Source organism: Zootoca vivipara, chromosome 8 (assembly GCF_963506605.1).
Source record: "Zootoca vivipara chromosome 8, rZooViv1.1, whole genome shotgun sequence".
NCBI classification, from domain to species: Eukaryota; Metazoa; Chordata; class Lepidosauria; order Squamata; family Lacertidae; genus Zootoca; species Zootoca vivipara.
In genome coordinates, this window is record NC_083283.1 from 85,264,514 (window position 1) to 85,283,094 (window position 18,581).

At 44.5% G+C, this 18,581-nt stretch overlaps 1 protein-coding gene across 2 annotated transcripts in view; it reads left to right on the forward strand.

The window, feature by feature from the left end:
* SORCS2 (sortilin related VPS10 domain containing receptor 2) overlaps positions 1-18,581 on the forward strand; it is a 131,117-nt gene that overhangs the window by 3,777 nt on the left and 108,759 nt on the right. For both annotated transcript variants that reach the window (XM_060278152.1, XM_035103573.2), the window contains exon 2: positions 15,905-15,972. In XM_060278152.1, the coding sequence (XP_060134135.1) occupies positions 15,905-15,972 (68 nt within the window). The remainder of the gene's footprint in view (positions 1-15,904; positions 15,973-18,581) is intronic.

The following is an 18,581-nucleotide window of genomic DNA, read 5'->3' on the forward strand; positions in this document are numbered from 1 at the left end:
GGCCTAATCCGGCCCGCCAGACCTCGTCATGTGGCCCGCGTAGCCGCCGCCGACACTTACCACTGACATTAGTTCTGGAGCCTGCGATTGGCCGAGGGTCAAAACCGGGAACAGGGCTGCAGGTGGAGGCCGGGGTGCTGGAGCCGCGCTGACTGCCTTGGCCAGGGAATTTCAATTTTGAATGAGGCTGAGGGAGGCGGTGGCACAGCGGCCAGACGAAGTGAGATGCAGGAGGAGGAGGAGGAAGCCCGCCGAGGAGGTAGGAAAGTCCTACAGGCGCCGCCGGCAAAGTTGGTGCCGGGACGGAGCAGCGCTGGATTTTTTGGGGGGCGGGCTTTGCTGTTGTCTCCGAGAGCGAGTGAGGCGGCACTGGGGAGCCGCCTCCCGCCGCTTCCCTTCCTCTCCTCGGCTGCATCCGGGAGGTGGGCGAGCGGGCGGACGAAAGGGACGCAGAGTGAGCCTGAGGGGGAAGTAGGCGAAGTGCAACAGCCGCTCTCTTGATGGAGCCGGGTTTCTCTTCCCTCTTCCCCCGTTTTCTCCTCATAGACTCTCGGGAGGGTGCCTGGCTTTTGCTCTGCCCCCCACCCCCGAGCCGCCCTTTGGCTTCTCAGTTCCGGCGGAGCTGCTCGCCGGAGGGCGGCCGGGAGGGAGGCGACGACGACGGCACGGGTTCCTGCTCTTCCCGCTCTGCCGCTGCCTCCTCTCATCCCCTTGTGATGTAGGGCTCCAGATGGAGTCACCTCACGGTTTGAGTAGGTGGGAGGGGAATTTTTTTTTGGGGGGGGGAGGTTTTCAAGCCTCCTCTGCCTGCAGTCCCGGTAGGGAGAGGCGGCGGCGAAGACAACAGCGCGGGTGGGGGGAAGAGCAGCTCTGAGGCGAAGATGCACGTCCGCTGGGGCTGCCGCCGCCTTCCTCCTCGGGGAATCCGCTGCCCTCCCTCAGCGTGAGGGGAAGGGACTCTGGCGCTAAGGAGGGAGGATGCAAAAGCAAAGCAGGGAGTTGGCGCTGCACCACATGTTCCTGCCCCTCTCCAAAGCATGGGGTGGGTTGCAGCGTGTGGCATCCTGCCTAGCGGGGTTTGGGTGTGCGCAGGGCGGGAGAGGGAAGCTCTCTTTCCATCTGCAGGTTTTTAATTCCAGCAGTGGCTTTCTTCTTCCTGCCGAAGGTTTAGTTGAGCCCCCCCCCCCCGGAAGCCGTTGATCCCCACCTTTTGTTCAAATTTCCCTCGTTTACATCCCCTCCCACACACGCGCCACGACGCAGGAATGTGATCCGCGTGGGGGCGGGAATGAGCTTACATTATTACAAAAAACAGTAATAATTGAATGCAGTGACAATAATTTATGATAATAAAGAGTGGACACATAGTCCTACAGACACAACCGGCCCTTTGAGGGTGACCAAACTGCTGATGCGGCCCCCGATGAATTTGAGTTTGACACTCCTGTACTAGAGCTTACCGGAGAGTAGAGGGGTCGCTTTGGGGCTCTGCCGAGCTCTCTCGCCCCCAGAATGCTTGATCTGGGGCTCTTGTGGGGATCTGCGTTGCTCTTGCGGCTCCCCCCCTCGCAAAACCAGGTTCCTCAGAGCTCGAGGAAACCTCGCCGGCCAGTGCTGCCGATGAACCGGAAGGAGTCCTGTGACTTCTCATAGGGTTCTGGATGTTTCTTATAGTTGATTGGAGGATTGTGGTCAACACATCTCATTGCATACGGAAGGAGAATGGTGGAGGTTTCAAGGTTGCAGGTTTCAAGGTTTTCCCAACTTCTTGGTGGTGGGATTGAGTTTCCCAGTGACTATAACATTTCTGTGGAGGTTGAGGATTTGATGATTGTGAGTTTTCTGATACTCCTTAAAACTGTATTTCCTGTCCCTTTCTATGTCCAACTGAGTGGCAACGTATTTCTAAAGGGACGGTGTAGTGGTGGGGCTCAAGGCAACATAGCAATCCCAAGTGCTTTGAGGTAGGTCAACTGCAATTCTATAACTATTGGAAATAACATTTGTAGATCTTGAAACCAAGGCCAACGTTGTCCATTTGGATCTATTAAGTGTAGTCATTCACCCCTACATGGTTCCATCCTCATTTCAGACATCGTGATACAGTGGTACCTTGGTTTATGAACACAATTGGTTCCGAAAGTCTGTTCATAAACTGAAGCGTTCATAAACTGAAGCGAACTTTCCCATCGAAAGTAATGGAAAGTGAATTAATCCGTTCCAGATGGGTCTGCGGTGTTCGTAAACCGAAAATTTGTAAACTGAGGTGTTCATAAACCGAGGTTCCACTGTATATCGATATAACGCCAGCCCTATTCTGCTGACTGTTTGGGGCCACCCTTTTTCATAGTCTTCCACCATAGAAGATATAAGTTCAGAAGTGATTGGAGCATCAGATCTCCTTAATCTGTTTTCTGCTGGTGTGTGCAGAAAGCAGTAAAAGGGAGGTCATGCACACACAATGCTCTTTTCTGAACAGCACTAGCATTGAATTTGGGAACTGTGCTCTCAATGAGTAGATTCTTTAGGAGTTTCTTGAAGATTCCTCATATGCCCACATGGGGGGTTGGTGGTTCTTGGAGACTAAGAATATGTTTCAACCATTTGTTTGTTCCTCTTCGTTTCAATACTACTCAGGAGATAATGATTTTTAAATCCCCAAGGAAATGATGATTTTTAACTAAATTAATTTTCCCGTTTTGTAAACCATGTATTTCCTTCGCAGATCTGCACACTGATAATCATACATCAATTAAAGCATCGTTGTTGCGAATAAATAAAGTCTTTGTGCTACCTAGGTCATGCAGCTATCACACCATTTGGCCTCTCACAGAATGATGTCTGCTTACAGACAATAAGGACAAATCGTGGAATTGCTGGATTTTTCTTTGACATTATCTGAACATATGGAAGAACATCAAGGGCAAGCTAGTGTCTTCAAATGCAGACTTAACCCAATCATATGGCTAGGGTTGTGTAGGTGACGATGAAGAATCACCATTCCTACCACGCATGCCCCTGTTGCACTTCAAATTATACCCCCTCTTCCTGCTTTATTTGTGATTGGGGAAATTCAACATTTACTGTCACAAGTAGTGTGACCCTAAGCAGGATTATTTCAGGTGTTTCTCATATATCCTTGGGCAGGGCCAGATTTAAGTTTGATGAGGCCATAAGCTACTGAGGGTAATGGGGCCCTTTATATGTCCAGTTGTCCTTTGTCAACAACAAATTATTGCTGTTTTTTTGTGTTGCTACATGGTAATTTATGGACCTAATAGGTATCTAACGCCTGTTGCTGTATGTAGGTTTTATTTTATTTGTTTTTTATGTTATATTTTGGAAATGTACATCTAGTTTTTTCCCCTTTAAATTTTTTGGGGCCCCCCAAGAGAGTGAGACCCTAAGCTATAGGTTGTTTAGCTTATACATAAATCTGGCACTGTCCTAGGGCATTCCTTGGGAAAACAACAGATGCATCCTCAAGGACTATCCTTGCCTCCCTTTCCTAAAATCCCAGGTTGTGTTTTTTTCTTTTATTTTCAAAATTCGGAAATTTTGTTGTGATCCACCCCCACCCCAATGTAGCCAGCTTACAAACATGCTCTGGGAATATCCTTTGGTGGTATCCAGTCTTACAAGCAATTTAAGGAGCTGAAATGATGTTATACATCTGTGCCAGCAGCTTGTTCATTACCTTCAGTTTCTGCTACCATCTTTGTGTGATGGAAGATTCAAAGGGATAGAAGAGGTGGTGCAATAAAATATTTATCTAACACATAAGCACATATGCATTAACCTTTCCACTCCTGTTAGTGCTTGTTGGCAATATGCAGTGAAACCACAGAATTTGCTGATGGTGGAGAAGCGGCAGAACCACCAGCACCGATTTCAGGCAAGATCACACCAAAATCAGCACCGATGGCAGACTGGGACATTGCCAAGTATGAGCTCCAGATGCTGCTTAGAATAATAGAATCATATAGTTTAAAATACAAAATAGAAATCTAAAATGAAATGAAAGTAATATAAATACCATAATAGAATCATAGAATCTTAGAGCTAGAAGGTACCCAAGGGTCATCTAGTCCAGCCCCCACAATGCAAGAATCTAGGCTAAAGCTTCCACGACAGATGGCCATCCGACCTCTGCTTCAAAACAAACCTCCAAGGAAGGAGAGTCCACCTCCTCTTGTGGGAATCTTCAGCTGCCAGACAAGGAAGGAGCCAGTCTGGCTTCTGCAGGGAGGGAGTTCCAAAATGAGGCACAGTAGAGACTATGGTTTTTTTTAATGATACTTAGTTTATTTACACATATATACAACCTGAACCTAGATGGATGGATTGTTGATTATTCACATCCTATTGGGGGGGGGACCCAGGTGGCGCTGTGGGTTAAACCACAGAGTCTAGGGCTTGCTGATCAGAAGGTCGGCGGTTCGAATCCCTGCAATGGGGTGAGCTCCCATTGCTTGGTCCCAGCTCCTGCCCACCTAGCAGTTCGAAAGCACATCAAAGTGCAAGTAGATAAATAGGGACCGCTCCGGCGGGAAGGTAAACGGCGTTTCCGTGTGCTGCTCTGGTTCGCCAGAAGCAGCTTTGTCATGCTGGCCACATGACCCGGAAGCTGTCTGCAGACAAACGCTGGCTCCCTCGGCCTATAGAGCGAGATGAGCGCCGCAACCCCAGAGTCGGACACGACTGGACCTGATGGTCAGGGGCCCCTTTACCTTTTACCTATTGGGGGGGGTCTGGCTTCCTCCTTCAGGGTAGCATTGCACTCAAAGGACAGCAAAAAGCCCTCCTCTGTGTCTCTTTGTTCCAGCTAGTCCTGCCCAGCTCACTTCTTCTCCTTTTCGCTGCCAACCGACTCCAAGGACCTCCCCAAGCCTATGGCATTCGAAGCTGAAGCCCTAAACCTTGCATTTTCCTCTTTCCACTAGCACCCAGCCAAGAAGGGACACGACTCCCCTTTGCCCTCCCATGGTTTCCTGGATGGCCATCCCTGGCTTTTGTCCCCTGCTAATGGCCCAGCCAGCCAACTCTGCCTAGCCATCTTGACTCTCTAGCATAACTAAATCCAGGGGGTTTCCTTGTCTGGAAAAGTTTAATCAAACCTTGTTTAATTCTAACTTTTACTAAATCCAGGAGCTGTGGGGAGGAATTGGCACCCAGGAATTTAGGGGACTGAGGCCCCCCACAAACTCATAACAATATACAGGGGTACCTTGGATTACAAACGCTTCAGGTTACAGACTCCACTAACCCAGAAATAGTACCTCAGGTTAAGAACGTTGCTTCAGGATGAGAACAGAAATCGTGCTCCGGCAGCAACAGGAGGCCCCATTAGCTAAAGTGGTGCTTCAGGTTAAGAACAGTTTCAGGTTAAGAACGGACCTCCGGAATGAATTAAGTTCTTAACCAGAGGTACCACTGTATATGTTAAGTAACTCTTAGGGGGATACCCCCCCCCCCAATGCCCAGTCCAGTGAGCATGCTTTGTTGCCATGGAACGATGACGGACTGCTTGAGGAGGGAAAATGGAGGAGGAAATTGAATGAAGTGCCTGGAACCCTGAACAGAAGCACTTCACACTGAAACATTTTGTTGCAAGTGACACATGTATTCTTTCATCCTGTGATCAGTTAAATTAGAGGCAATACTGGGTGTGCCCCCCTTCCTTTCGGAGATCAAGAAGCAGTTTGCAACAGGGGTTGTTGTTTAATGATGGGAACAGTAACCCCGTTGTTGGACTAAAAAGAGGTGTTAAGGTTTCTGAATGTTTTCTTCTCTTTCCAGAAAATGTTGATGGTAAAGAGAGGAGACCATTTTAAAATCCGCATAATAGACATTTCCTTTTGTTTATTACATTGCTGATGGTTTCTGTTTTCAACTTTTATTCTGTACCCCCCCCCCCAAAAAAATCCCATTTTTACAACTGGTAAAAAATAATATAGGAGCCTTTGGATGTAGCAGCTCCGCCTAGTATGTGCTGTTACTGTATTGTTTCAATAAAATGAAGACCATTTTACTCCTTTAGTCTATCATACAGTATGCTTTTATGTGCAAAGTTATACACAATGTTGTTTATATTCTTAATGTCATAAAGTAAGTTTTGATCTCATATGCAGTTATTTGTTTCTTATGTTTCAGTCTCTCCCAACATTTCCATTTTTTGTGCCTTCAACATTTCTGAAAATCTTACATCTGTAGCCAAGGAAGAGAAATGATCTTCCTGTGCTGGAAATACTTTCCCTTCCAACCTCTCTTCCCCACCATTAACCCTTTTGCTCCCAGGTCCCCATTCTTCACCTGTGTTGACACTTTATACTAGATTGTGCCTTGAATCTTTAACATTTTAATAATAATAAAAATAGTTCCATGTAACAGCTTCATAGTTTGTTTGATTTGATGCTTATTTGAATTTCTCCTTCTATAACAAACATGTAATAATGTCATCATATAGTCATTGTTAATAAACACTGGGATTACCTAGTGCTCTACTTTATGAAGGTTTTATACAGAGTGAGCTCCACTTTTAAAAACCAGTCCTTTCTTTCACCTGTCTTCACAATAATTATCAGTTGTGAGTGTATTTTGGACATTGTTTCCATTTTTTACAGAAGCAAATTCTGAGTACAACCGTTTCTGAAGACGGTTGTCCCACTTTTCATTGCTGCCAAGGGATGACTGAGGCTTTGAGAGAAAGGTTTCAGAGTTAAAATTCTAAAGTGGTGGCTTTGTTATAGTGCAGTGCGGTTTTTGTGCTCTTCCTTTGGGGCGAGTGTAGGGTTGGGGAGAAAGCAATTATTGTCTCTTGCCCATGGGCCCATTAAAAAACCCAACCTAGATTAGGTGACTTTAAAAAAGATCCAACATCATCCCCTGTGGATTATACTATGTCTGTCACTGTACTAGATTCCAAATGAAAAATTAATAGACTTGGCCCTGCCTGCAGGCTTACAATTGAGAAAACTCCACACATGAGGGAAAAGGAAATGGGATAATGTGTCAAAAGTTAATTAGGAAAAACAGACTCCTGGCAGTGAAGGGGAGACTGATTCTTTACACCAGAGCTTTCCAAACTGTGTGACATGTTAGTGTGTTGGCGTGTCACATGAACGCTCCCTGCGCTCTACCCAGGGCTGGAAAGGGGTACGTTTACCGCTGGTTTGCTAGTAAAACTGAACTACTGCGTCACGAAATGATGCATGCCTAAAAACTGTCAACAACATGAAAAGTTTGGAAAGCTTTGGTCTAGATCAGGGGTGGCCAACTTCCAAGAGACTGTGATCTACTCAGTTAAAAACTGGCAGTGATCTAGGTCAAAGTTGTTGAGGGGGTTCAGGTCAAAGTTGTTGAGCTTTTTTTTAGGAAGGAAAGCCCTGTTTTGGGGGTTCACGTTAAAGTTGTTGAGCTTCTTTAGGGAAGAGGAAAGTGACATTGAACTTCTTTTTTACGAAAGAGAGCCCTGTTTTTGGTGGTTCAGGTTATTTTAGGGTTGCAGGGCAAAGATGTTGAGTTTTTTTTAGGGGAGCCAAAGTTTTTTAGCTTCTTTGGGGGGAGCCACTACTGATCTACTGGTGATCTACCACAGACATCCAGTGATCTACCGGTAGGTCACGATCTACCTGTTGGACATGCCTGGTCTAGATGGACCAATGGTCTGACTTGATGTGGGGAGGCTTCTTATGTTCTCAGCTGGATATTCATATTTTGAATTCTACACAGGAAAGGAGAAAGGGACAATGAGGCTTATTTTGATGCTGGGGAATTGTTGTTATTTTTGTTGCTATGTATTTATTAAATTTGCTAGTCACTTTATCATGCCCAGGGCAACCCAAAGTAACTTACAACCAACCAACCAACGAAACCAACACAAAATCCCACATAAATACATTAAACTAAGAGGAAAGAGAAATGCATTAGAAGCACCCCACCCTCTTCTAACAGGCCACATATAGTTAAAGGTCAAATGCCTGATTATAGGGGAAAGTTTTTGTAACGAAGGTGCCAGGTGAGCCTCCCTAGGGAGAGCACCCTACAAGCGAGGATCCACCACAGGAAATGCCTGCTCTTGTCAACCTCCGAAACTCTCATGGAGGGGGCACATGAAGAAGGACCTCAGAAGGTGATCACAGGATGCGGGTTCATATGGGGAGAGAAGGTCCTTGAGGTATTTTGGTCCTGAGCCATTTAAGGCTTTATAGGTCAAAACCAGCATTTGAATTGGGCCCAAAAATTAATTGGCAGCCAGTGCATAGTTCAGTTTAGGAAGCTCTACCGTAGTATTTCATCACATAAAGAAGAAATGTGTGATAAAAATATTAAAAAATACTAAATATCAATGCAGCTCATTGAATAACCACTGTTACAGAGAAAGAACTTAGACTAAAAGTTATTGGTGACAGTGAATACAAAAAATGTACATTATCAGCATTTAGGATGTTTGATATTGGGAAGATTTAGGAAACTAAAACAAATAAATTATAAGGGGGACTTCTGGTTTTACCGCCTCTGTGACGGCTGTGCTCCGTAGGAGCGTGGTGAGGCTCTTTGGGGACAGCAAGGGCTGCGTGACCCCAAGAAAGGCTTAGGGGGTGACCCTAAGCCGAAAGTTTCCAGCGGCGCTGGACGGGACCTCTCGGCGTTCTTCAGCTCAGCGGCAGGAGAGCAGAGAGACCCAGATGCAAGGGAGCAAACGCCTCCCAACAAGAAGCCCCAAAGTCAGGAACGGCGCTAGAGCGGTAACATTTCCAAATGCAATTTAACTCATTTTAAATACACTCGGCACTCGAAATAACAGGGGAAATAATATAATAGACATAAAAGTAGACTCAAATCGACCAACAGAATGGTCACAGGAAACGAAATAGACGAACTTATGGTGCCAATGTAAAACGAAAATAGACCAAACTACAGGGAGAAATGGAAGAGAGAGGGAAATTATTCTTTCTGTAAAACGATCTAGCACAAGGAATGAAAAAGGTTCGGTTATAAAATAAGAATAAATAAAGGATTGCTGCAAAGGAGAACTGATTACACCGCTCATGAATCGAGGGGATACATCTAAACTAGCCAAGTATTCTTGTACTACCTCCTTACTTGTTCTGGGCTGTGTTTCTCCTGCTGAATCATCTGCTCCATATTCTTCAGGTCGGGCATTGTTTTCTTTTTTTGAGAAGATTGAGGCAAAGACAGCATTGAGGAGTTCTGTCCTTCCTCTGTCCCGTTTGCATTTCATCATCTTCTGCTCTAAGTGACCCCACTGTTTCCTTGTTCTTCCTTTTGCTATGGACATACCCATAAAAGCCCTTTTTGTTGCTTTTAAGCTCTCTAGCAAGCCTGAATTCATTCTGTGCTTTAGCTTTTCTGACTTTGTCTCTACACGTGCTGGCTATTTGTTTGAATTCCTCTCTGGTGGTTTCCCCCTTTTCCCATTTTTTGTACATATCCCTTTTAAATCTTAACTCGCTTAAAATTTCTTTAGATAGCCACCCTGGCTTCTTTAGGCACCTTCTTTAGGCACCAATGAACAACCTTGGACAGTTTTGCTATTCCCCCAGCCTTTCTGCACACACATGCTTCTGTTGCCCCCATGCCCCACCCCCGTGAAAACAGCAGGAAAGAACTCTATGCTGACATACTGACCACTATTTCATAACTTTCCCCCTCTTTATTTTTTGGGTTAAGGTGGGAATCAAATAACATAGAAATAAGTGCTAAACATGCACTATATCCCATTAGTTTTACAGAAGTGGCTTTTACGTCATGTGAAAGCTATAATATGATGCGGCAATTAAGGAATTATCAGGGTAATTGAATAAACTGCAGTGTGAATGTAGCCTAGGTTGGGTTTCAGGTCACATGTGTTAAAACTAATTTCTCCTGTTTCTGTCTCGCACGTCAGATCTGAGCATTCACAGGTCTAGTGAGGGGCTATCTGGTCACAGATCACTCCTTCCAGAAGCTAAAGAAGCTCTTACATTAGAGGGAAATCTCCTGACACCCGCTACTGGTCTTGTCTAGGGCCTGTCATATATGGACTCTGTTGTACCTTCCTCTAAACTCTGGAGAGGAAGGAAATCCAGCTATCCCTGTTGTCCCTCCTGGTGATTACTTTTGTGGGGGAACACAGATAGATCCACAGGAGGCAGCCTGTTTGTGGGTCTCTGGATTGAACTGTGATTTCTTTTATTTTGACCGTTTGAAGCTGGTGGCCGTCTTAAGAATAATTATTTAAAAGCAGCTTGCATTCCCAGTGGAATGCATGTAGCCAGGCAACTGATCACCCAGTTGCCAGCAGTCTGAGGAGTAAGGTAGGATGAAAGCGGACGGGGCACAGCTGCAGCGGCCTAATGAGAATTGGTGGCGTCAGCGAGTGTGGAGGCAGGAGTATGACACCCAGAGCTGTGCTACGTGTCAGAGGAGATGGAAGCAGCTCCAGTTGTATTTTATTATTCTATGTGTTACCTTGAAGCACAGCCCAAGGCATTTTGGCACCTAAGGCTATCCACAAGATGGGGTGTGTGTGCGTGCACACACACACACACACATTGCCAGGGAAGAAGGGATGAGTGAAGATGTACATCAGAAACGAGGGTGGAAGGAGACCAGAAGCACCTTCTATTCACCATGAGCTTCTGTGGCGTAGTACGATGAAAGTACCAGACTAGGATGGGAGAGACCTGAGTTCAAATCTTCAGTCAGCCATTAGCTGACTGAGTAACCTGGGGCCAGTCAGCCTAAGCACCCATAGCTCATGGAAAACTTTGCGTTATACTGTTCCCTTTACTTTCTTTAACCTAGATATCTGCTAGACATTTGCTGCTGTGTTTGTCAACTCTCCGATAAACCACTCAAGCCTGTTATTCTGTGTCAAGCAAGAGTCACTTTTGCTTAATTTGTTAAATTAAATCAGAAAATGATTTACTGTATCTAGATAGGGCATTTGAATATGTGCATGCTGTTCTAGTCCTACAGAACTCCTCTACTCGGTTCATTGTTCCGGTGAGGTTTTAGGGAGGAGGTTTCTGGCTTCAGCTGCTGGCCATAAGGGCAGGAAAAGAATCCATTTAACCAAACAGATCAGGCACATTTTCCATAGTTGCCAGTGGTATCTAATTCAAAGCTTCAAACAGTAACTCTTTATTAAGTGATTCTTGAGTTTTCCAGATACTGTTAATAATAATTAATAGTCTCTCGTGTTGACTAGTGCCTGGCTGGGATATTTTCTGGGACCCTTTTAAAAGCCGCTCTGAGGTTCTGACACCATACATTTGCAGTGCTATTGCGTCACTTTAATAGTCATGGCTTCCTCTTAAGAATCCTGGGAACTGTAGTTTGTTAAGGGCACTGAGAATTGTTAAGAGGCGCCTATTCAGAGCTACAACCACAGGAAACTCTGGGGAAGTGTAGCTCTGTGAGGCATAGCTGCCAAGTTATCCCTTTTTTAAAGGGATTTTCCCTTATGCTGAATAGGCTTCCTCGTGAGAAAAGGGAAAACTTGGCAGCTATGCTGTGAGGGGAATATGGGTCTCCCAATAACTTTTTTTTTTTAAACATACTTTTTATTAATTTTACAAAATACAAAAAAACAAAAAAAAAACGGTACATACATAAACACCTTTTCCACCTCCTTCCTACCCACCCACATGGGTCCTCCCCTGCCACAGAAGTATCCCATGCATGTGAACAGTCAGAGATGGTCCATTTTATGCTTGGATTTCTGTCCTCCTCCCCCTCCCCTGACCCCAAAGCCCCCCCCTGCCACCAGGGAGCTCCAGCAAACCAGGGCAGTACGCAGGAGGCCATCCATCCAACCATCTATTGTCATACCAAAAAAGGAGAAAAATAGAAATAGAAAAAAAGAGAAAAAAGAAAGGGCAAAAAAAGAGAAAAAACAATACAAAACAGAAAATTTTTTCTTACATTCATAATTGTAAAACCATATTTTGTGGGCTTCCCCTCCCCCCCCCCGGTTTTCATCCCTTTTTTATCATCTGCAACAGTTTCTTACTTTATAAAAATACACCTTTGTATCTTATACAACTTATAAATCAATTGTTAACATTTTCATCTAATATTCAAATCACTGAAAAATCAAACTCCCATTTTATTTTCTCGTGCCTAATTTTTTCTCCCTCTATAAGCCTCCATATTTTCACATTTTCCAAAATCCATTCACTTTTAAAACTATAACTATTCTCAATTTAACCTTACATCCCCGATTACCGGCTCCACCCCCCCAATCCAGCAAATTCCATAATCAGCAGACCAGTTATAAACCTGTTAATCCATCCTTATAATCACAACATCACTTTCCCTTCACCCCACCCCCTGTTTACAGTCTTTTGCCATCCAGGCCACCATACAGGACCCCTGAATGTCTTCTCTTCTCTGCATATTTTTTCCTTCTTCCCTGTGGGCGTTCTGGAGTTCCAATAATACCAATCGTGCCCCCCTCAAAAGCAGGGCACTCCATCCAACCTTTTGTAGAGTAAAATCATCATTTTCTTCGTGGTGTGCTTCATTTTGTGTTGAATCATCACAGTCCTCATCTTCATCTTTTCCTTCCAAATCACAGTCACCATCATTGTCATTCTCACATTCATCTTTTTCAGTGTCAAAAGCTTCATCTAAAAAATCATATTCTGCCATCACCATCTGAAATTTTTGCTGTAACTCTTGCCGTCGTGTCTCCTCTTGACATAGCTCTATTCTTGTTTCCCACATTAAGGTCAAAACAGACCGCTGGAACTCAGGGGAACACTTTTTTGTTGACATAATTCAATCCTGCCAAGGTCAAAACTTGTCACGTGGGGTGGAATATAATCACAGTTTATTTTCTCGACTCCATTTTATCAAGCTGGCTGCATTCTTCAAGTCTTATTAACAATAAAGTTCGAACTCACATTTCACAAACATTTAAACCAAAAAAAGAAATTCCACAGAGTCCAGAAATACAAAGTGGAATAAAAATTGACTTATAAATCCTGATCAACTCACTGGGTTGTCTGGGCTGCCGGCTCCCGAGGGAAAGAAAGGTTTTTCTTAGTCTTTACCTCTTGTTGCAGGGCAGTCATAAACCACAGTCTCTCTCCCCTTTTCACCCTGCATCAAAGGGGAGATTCTCTTTGATGCCTTTGAGGGATTCTTTTGAATTGCAAATCTTCTGTTTACGGCTTCGGGTTTCTATTTACTGTCTCTTTTGTTGCCGTGGGGGGGGGGGTGGCTTCCTCTTTTCTCCCCTCTCTCCCAGATCCAAATTGTTTTATAATCCAAATCGTGAGGTTACTTACAGTCTTTTCCAATCGTTTTATTTTCGGAAGAATCCAGCACTCTCCGCCTTCGGCTTGAAGCTTCTCCCTGCTAGAATAACGTTGCCGCTCAAAATGGCCCCCGCGACTTCTACCCTCCTCGCTCCGGAGCTCTTATTAGAGCTAACCGAAGAGTTGGGGAGTCCGGATTGGGGCTGTGCCGAGCAAATTGCCCCCGGGACGCCCTTCCCGAGGTTCTAAGGGGCGCAGCGTCGCTCTCGCTGCCCTCCCCACTCCTAGCAGGGACGGGCCGTCTCGGAGACGAGACGAAACCCCGCCGATCGGCGCTGGCGCTGAACCCGGAAGCCTAACTTTTGGCACCTTTACAAACTACAGTTCCCAGGATTCTTGGGGGAAAGCCACTGTTAAAGTGATATAGTAATGCTTAGTGCAGATGTGGCCTTAATTGCTCCATAGCTGCTTAAATGAAAAATCTTCCACTCAAAGGCTTTCATCATCAGTAAATTGTCAGGAGTATGGGCAGGAGTCAGGCTCTGGGGCCTGTAGTGCTTTGCAGGACTGGGGCCTGCCTCAGCGTGTGCTGGAGAAGCAAGGAGTGGCCACTCAGGTGAGGCCACTTGATACCTCACTGCACCTGGTGGCAGGAGCTGGGAGGGATAAAAGTTCAGCATTTCCCCTCAGCTCTTTGCCACAGCAACGCTACCCCTGCCTGGTTGCCTCTGGCCTCTTGCTCCTTGGACCTTTGCCTTGCCGACGCCTTGATCCTTGACCCTTGGACCTTTGCCTTGCTGACGCCTTGCTTCTCGACTCCCAGACCTTCGCCTCTGCCTTGCTCCTTGACCCTGCGACTGCCTGCTGCTGGACCATCAGCCCTGCACCCGTCCCTGCTTCTACATCACCATCTTGCCTCTGGTCCTGACGTCCTCAGTCAGGACTTCAACCGCCCGCCGACCGGACCGTGACATAAATAATACAGCTACCAGTACTTTAAAAACAATTGGTTTTTCCCATAATACTGATTATCCTGTGGATGTTAGTACCTAATATATGGCCCACATTTGATGGTGCTAGTGACCTGCCCAAATTGATTGTAAAGTTCTAAAATTATAGTTTTGTAGTATTATTGAATAGTATGAAGTAACCAATAAATTAATCATAGAATCATAGAATCATCTAGTCCAACCCCCTGCCAAGCAGGAAACGCCATCAAAGCATTCTTGACATATGCCTGTCAAACCTCTGGTTAAAGACCTCCAAAGAAGCAGACTCCACCACACTCCTTAGGAGCAAATTCCACTGTCAAACAGCTCTTACTGTCAGGAAGTTCTTCCTAATATTTAGGTGGTGTTGTGTATTGAGTCAAAGGATTTTTATATCTGTATTACTATTGTCTGTATTTGCATTAGGGTAAAGTAACTGCCTTTTGGTTCCAGAAGGTACAGCTACTATTGGTTCATTTAAGCTGCTGTATTTGGATCCTCTGTCTTATTGGTTTCCTCCAAAAGGCAGCACTGTGATTGCCTGATATTGTTCCCTCCAAAATGTATCCCTTTCTAGCTCGTCCCCCGTCCCTATAAATGTAGATTTCCTCTCCTCAGAGCTTAGTCTTGTTTGCTTTAATAAAGAAGTGTTACTAAAGAACTGTCTACTACAGCATATTATGTCAAGAGAGCTGACATCCCAAACCCCACGTCACAACCGGTGGAATCTTCTTTCTTGTAGTTTGAATCTTTTCTTTGTTTGAGCATTATGCATTTCTGATCTTATTTCAATAATATAATTTATTTATTTATTGTAGACTCTCACAGAAGCCCAATTTAGCAGCATAATAATTTATCATATTCAAAACAATAAATTTGTGGACTAGTGTGTGGCTTTTAGGCTGAAATCTGACACACACACACACACACACACACACACACACACACACACATATATATATATATATACTGACATGGGAGTACCTTCCATTAATTCTTATTTATGTTAGCTATGTAAATATAAGCTTGGAAATTAGTTAAATTGTAGTATGTGCATACTTCTTGTGTTTGCATGTGGTTTTATTCATTATTATTAAAAAGCCACTTTTACCATACCCTCCAACTCCCGGATTGAAAAATCCGGGATCAGCGGCGGCGCGGCACCGGAAGTCGCTTCTAGGCGGTGGCGCAAGTCGCTTCTACGCATGTCCAGACATGCGTAGAAGTGACTTCCGGTGTCGGTGCTGCGCGATTTCCGGTGCCCAGACATGGGCGGCGCGGCGCCAGAAGTCGCTTCTGGTGCCGGGCTGCCCGTGTCTGCATGTCTGGGCACCAGAAATGCGTAGACAGCCAGGAGCCGGGACATGGCCACCAGCAGGAGCTTTACGGGATATTTACGGGATATAATCAATTCGGGATAACAGCGGGAAACGGTAACAAAATATGGGGGTTTCCCGCGAAAAACGGGAGGCTTGGCAGCTATGACTTTTACCACCCAATCCTGATTTCAGTGGGACGGTCTTAGATGAGGTAAACATAAAATAACTCTTAAGAACTCGATTTATTTAATTGCATGCTGCTGATTATTATTTCTGTTGTCTGACATAAATACCTTAGTTCTCTTATTCATTTGTTTTCCTTTAGGTGATTCTGATCCTTACCAAGTATTACCACAGTGATATGGGCAAAGTATTGGAGAGCTCTTTGTGGAGGTATGTTCTTGTCTCATGCGCTCAGTATGTGTTCAGATAGATTCACATTTTGCTGTTTATTTCTTTTGTTCTCTTTAAAGAGCAGCTTGAAAAACTTGGAAAGACATTTAAAGGTTTGGGGCAATAGATACTCTTCTAATGTTACAATTTTAATAACAACATGAGATTACAGGAGAGTATTTCTTTTTCAGGAGTGGAACCTATTTGTAAACTTCCAGAGCCTTAATTTTGCTCAGATCTCTTCTAGCCTGATTTTATCTTAATTTATCTTATTTATTTTAGTTGTGTAAATAAATGGGCAAGTAAATTAGCTCAGGATGTGGTATGTGAAGTCTTGGGTGCGTTAATTTGCTTTATAAACATTTTTTCAGCCCAGTTCACATGTTTACTCAAAAGTAAACCATACTGAACTCAATCCTTTTTAACAGTGTTAAACACTGCAACCTTAATAACCTTGATCAAATACATATATGAACACGCACACCCCACCTAATTCTTCTAGCTGTTCTTAATGGATGTGATGAATTTCTTACTATATTCATGCACTTTTGTTAGTCTATATTTAAATCATCCACTGATTTTAATGGGGGGAAAGCTTCAAGTGATGGCTACAAGTTACTTAAGATTCCATTTACTTTAGTGTGATTCATACTCAGCAGCAGAACATGTCTTCATGGCGCCTGTGTGTGTGTGTGTGTCTGTCTGTCTGTCTGTGCGCTGGGGGAAGTACACCATCTCAGTGCCCATTTATTTTATTTTTTCTAACTCTAACTCTTTTTTTCTAACAGCGTGTTCTTGGTTATATTTATAATGTTTTTATGTTGCTGCACATTTGTTTTGTGTATATGTTGCTGCATAATTTTGAATATGATTTGTCAGCTGATTTTATTGTAAGAAAGTTTTCCTAAAAGGCAAAATACAAATTAATGAAGTAAATCAAATAATGGTCTTAGTCCAGAAACACTGGAGAAGTATATAAAAATACTTTTTTTTGAACATGTGCTAATTGCTTATGTAACACTCACTGTCTCTGCTTTAGGCTTAACCCAGAACAGGTTAAATCAAACCTCCTCCTAGTGCAGATGAGCCTCCTACCAAAACTGGGCTGAGCATCACTTGGTTGGCTCCCATCCAGTCTTTTATTGGTTACTGGTTATTGTGCATGAGCAATGCAGAAGTAACAAGATTTGTGGCAAAATATGCTTCTCCAGGTGGCGCTGTGGTTAAACTACTGAGCCTAGGGCTTGCCGATCAGAAGGTCGGCGGTTCGAATCCCTGTGACGGGGTGAGCTCCCGTTGCTCGGTCCCAGCTCCTGCCAACCTAGCAGTTCGAAAGCACGTCAAAGTGCAAGTAGATAAATAGGAACCGCTACAGCGGGAAGGTAAACGGCGTTTCCATGCGCTGCTCTGGTTCGCCAGCCGCGGCTTTGTCATGCTGGCCACATGACCTGGAAGCTGTACGCCGGCTCCCTCGGCCAATAATGCGAGATGAGCACGCAACCCCAGAGTCGGTCACGACTGGATCTAATGGTCAGGGGTCCCTTTACCTTTACCTTTTATGCTTCTGAAGGCATTTGCAGTATCTCTCTTAAATCTGTAATTTTATCAACATGGAAACACTGAGATTGTAGCTGTTTGTTTTTAAAACCCCTGTGATTAAATTGTATAGGTATTATAAAAAATGCCAGGCAGGATGAGAGGTTGTGGTAGAGGTTGGTGGAGTGTGTTGTGGGAGCCCATGAAGGGGTGCAAAGAGTTTCTGTGTGCTGTGGACAGAGTCCCAGGTCTACCATTGCAGGGTCCTTCTCCACAGAGGCCATGTCCAGTGTCAAGGGCATTTTGTACAAGCACTGCCACATGTTTGGGGGGCATACAAGTAAATGAACACCATCAACCTACATGGTAGAAAGTAAAGGAATTGTTGGTGGGGGGACTTAACCACTTGATCTGTGCTTCTTCTGACAGCTAGTCTGCTTGCCCTTAGAGTTCAGTGGGAACCATAAACTCATATTAAGAAAATAATGCACTTAGGTCACAATTGGAGTGGAGTCCTTGGGACCCAGTGAATTTGGCTGGATTTTAGTCTAGTGCTAAGGAGATAATTCTGTCATTTCTTCTAATGGGATGATCTCCCCTTCCCCACGTGTGCTGTTCTGGGGGTTCTCATTGTTGTGGAGGGGGGGGGGTTATTAAAATATCCCCTCACACCCAGTTTAATATTCCACCATCCTTCAGGAGAGTTTATTTCTTTCAGCAAAGTAAGCGGCTCATGTATATGTTAAGCAAAGCTTTAATAATAAAGAAAATTGTAACACACTAACATACTATCTGAGGGAAACTAAAACAGCATCATAAGGCAGGAATGAGACAAGAATGAAAAATGACAGTTTGTCTCTTTAACTGAACTTAACTGAGCACTCAAAAGGAGGCACCAATTCTGGCGCAGAACACCAAAGCCATGCCCACCAGATGCCAGACATTCTACTATTCAAATTAGGCTCCAGTGTTTGTCTTCACTCATGACCCTCCAGAGCAGATTTGGGGAGGCGTGGGGGTGGCATGAGGCAAGGAGAGAGAAAAGCCCCATTATGGGAGTCCTTGTGCTGGCT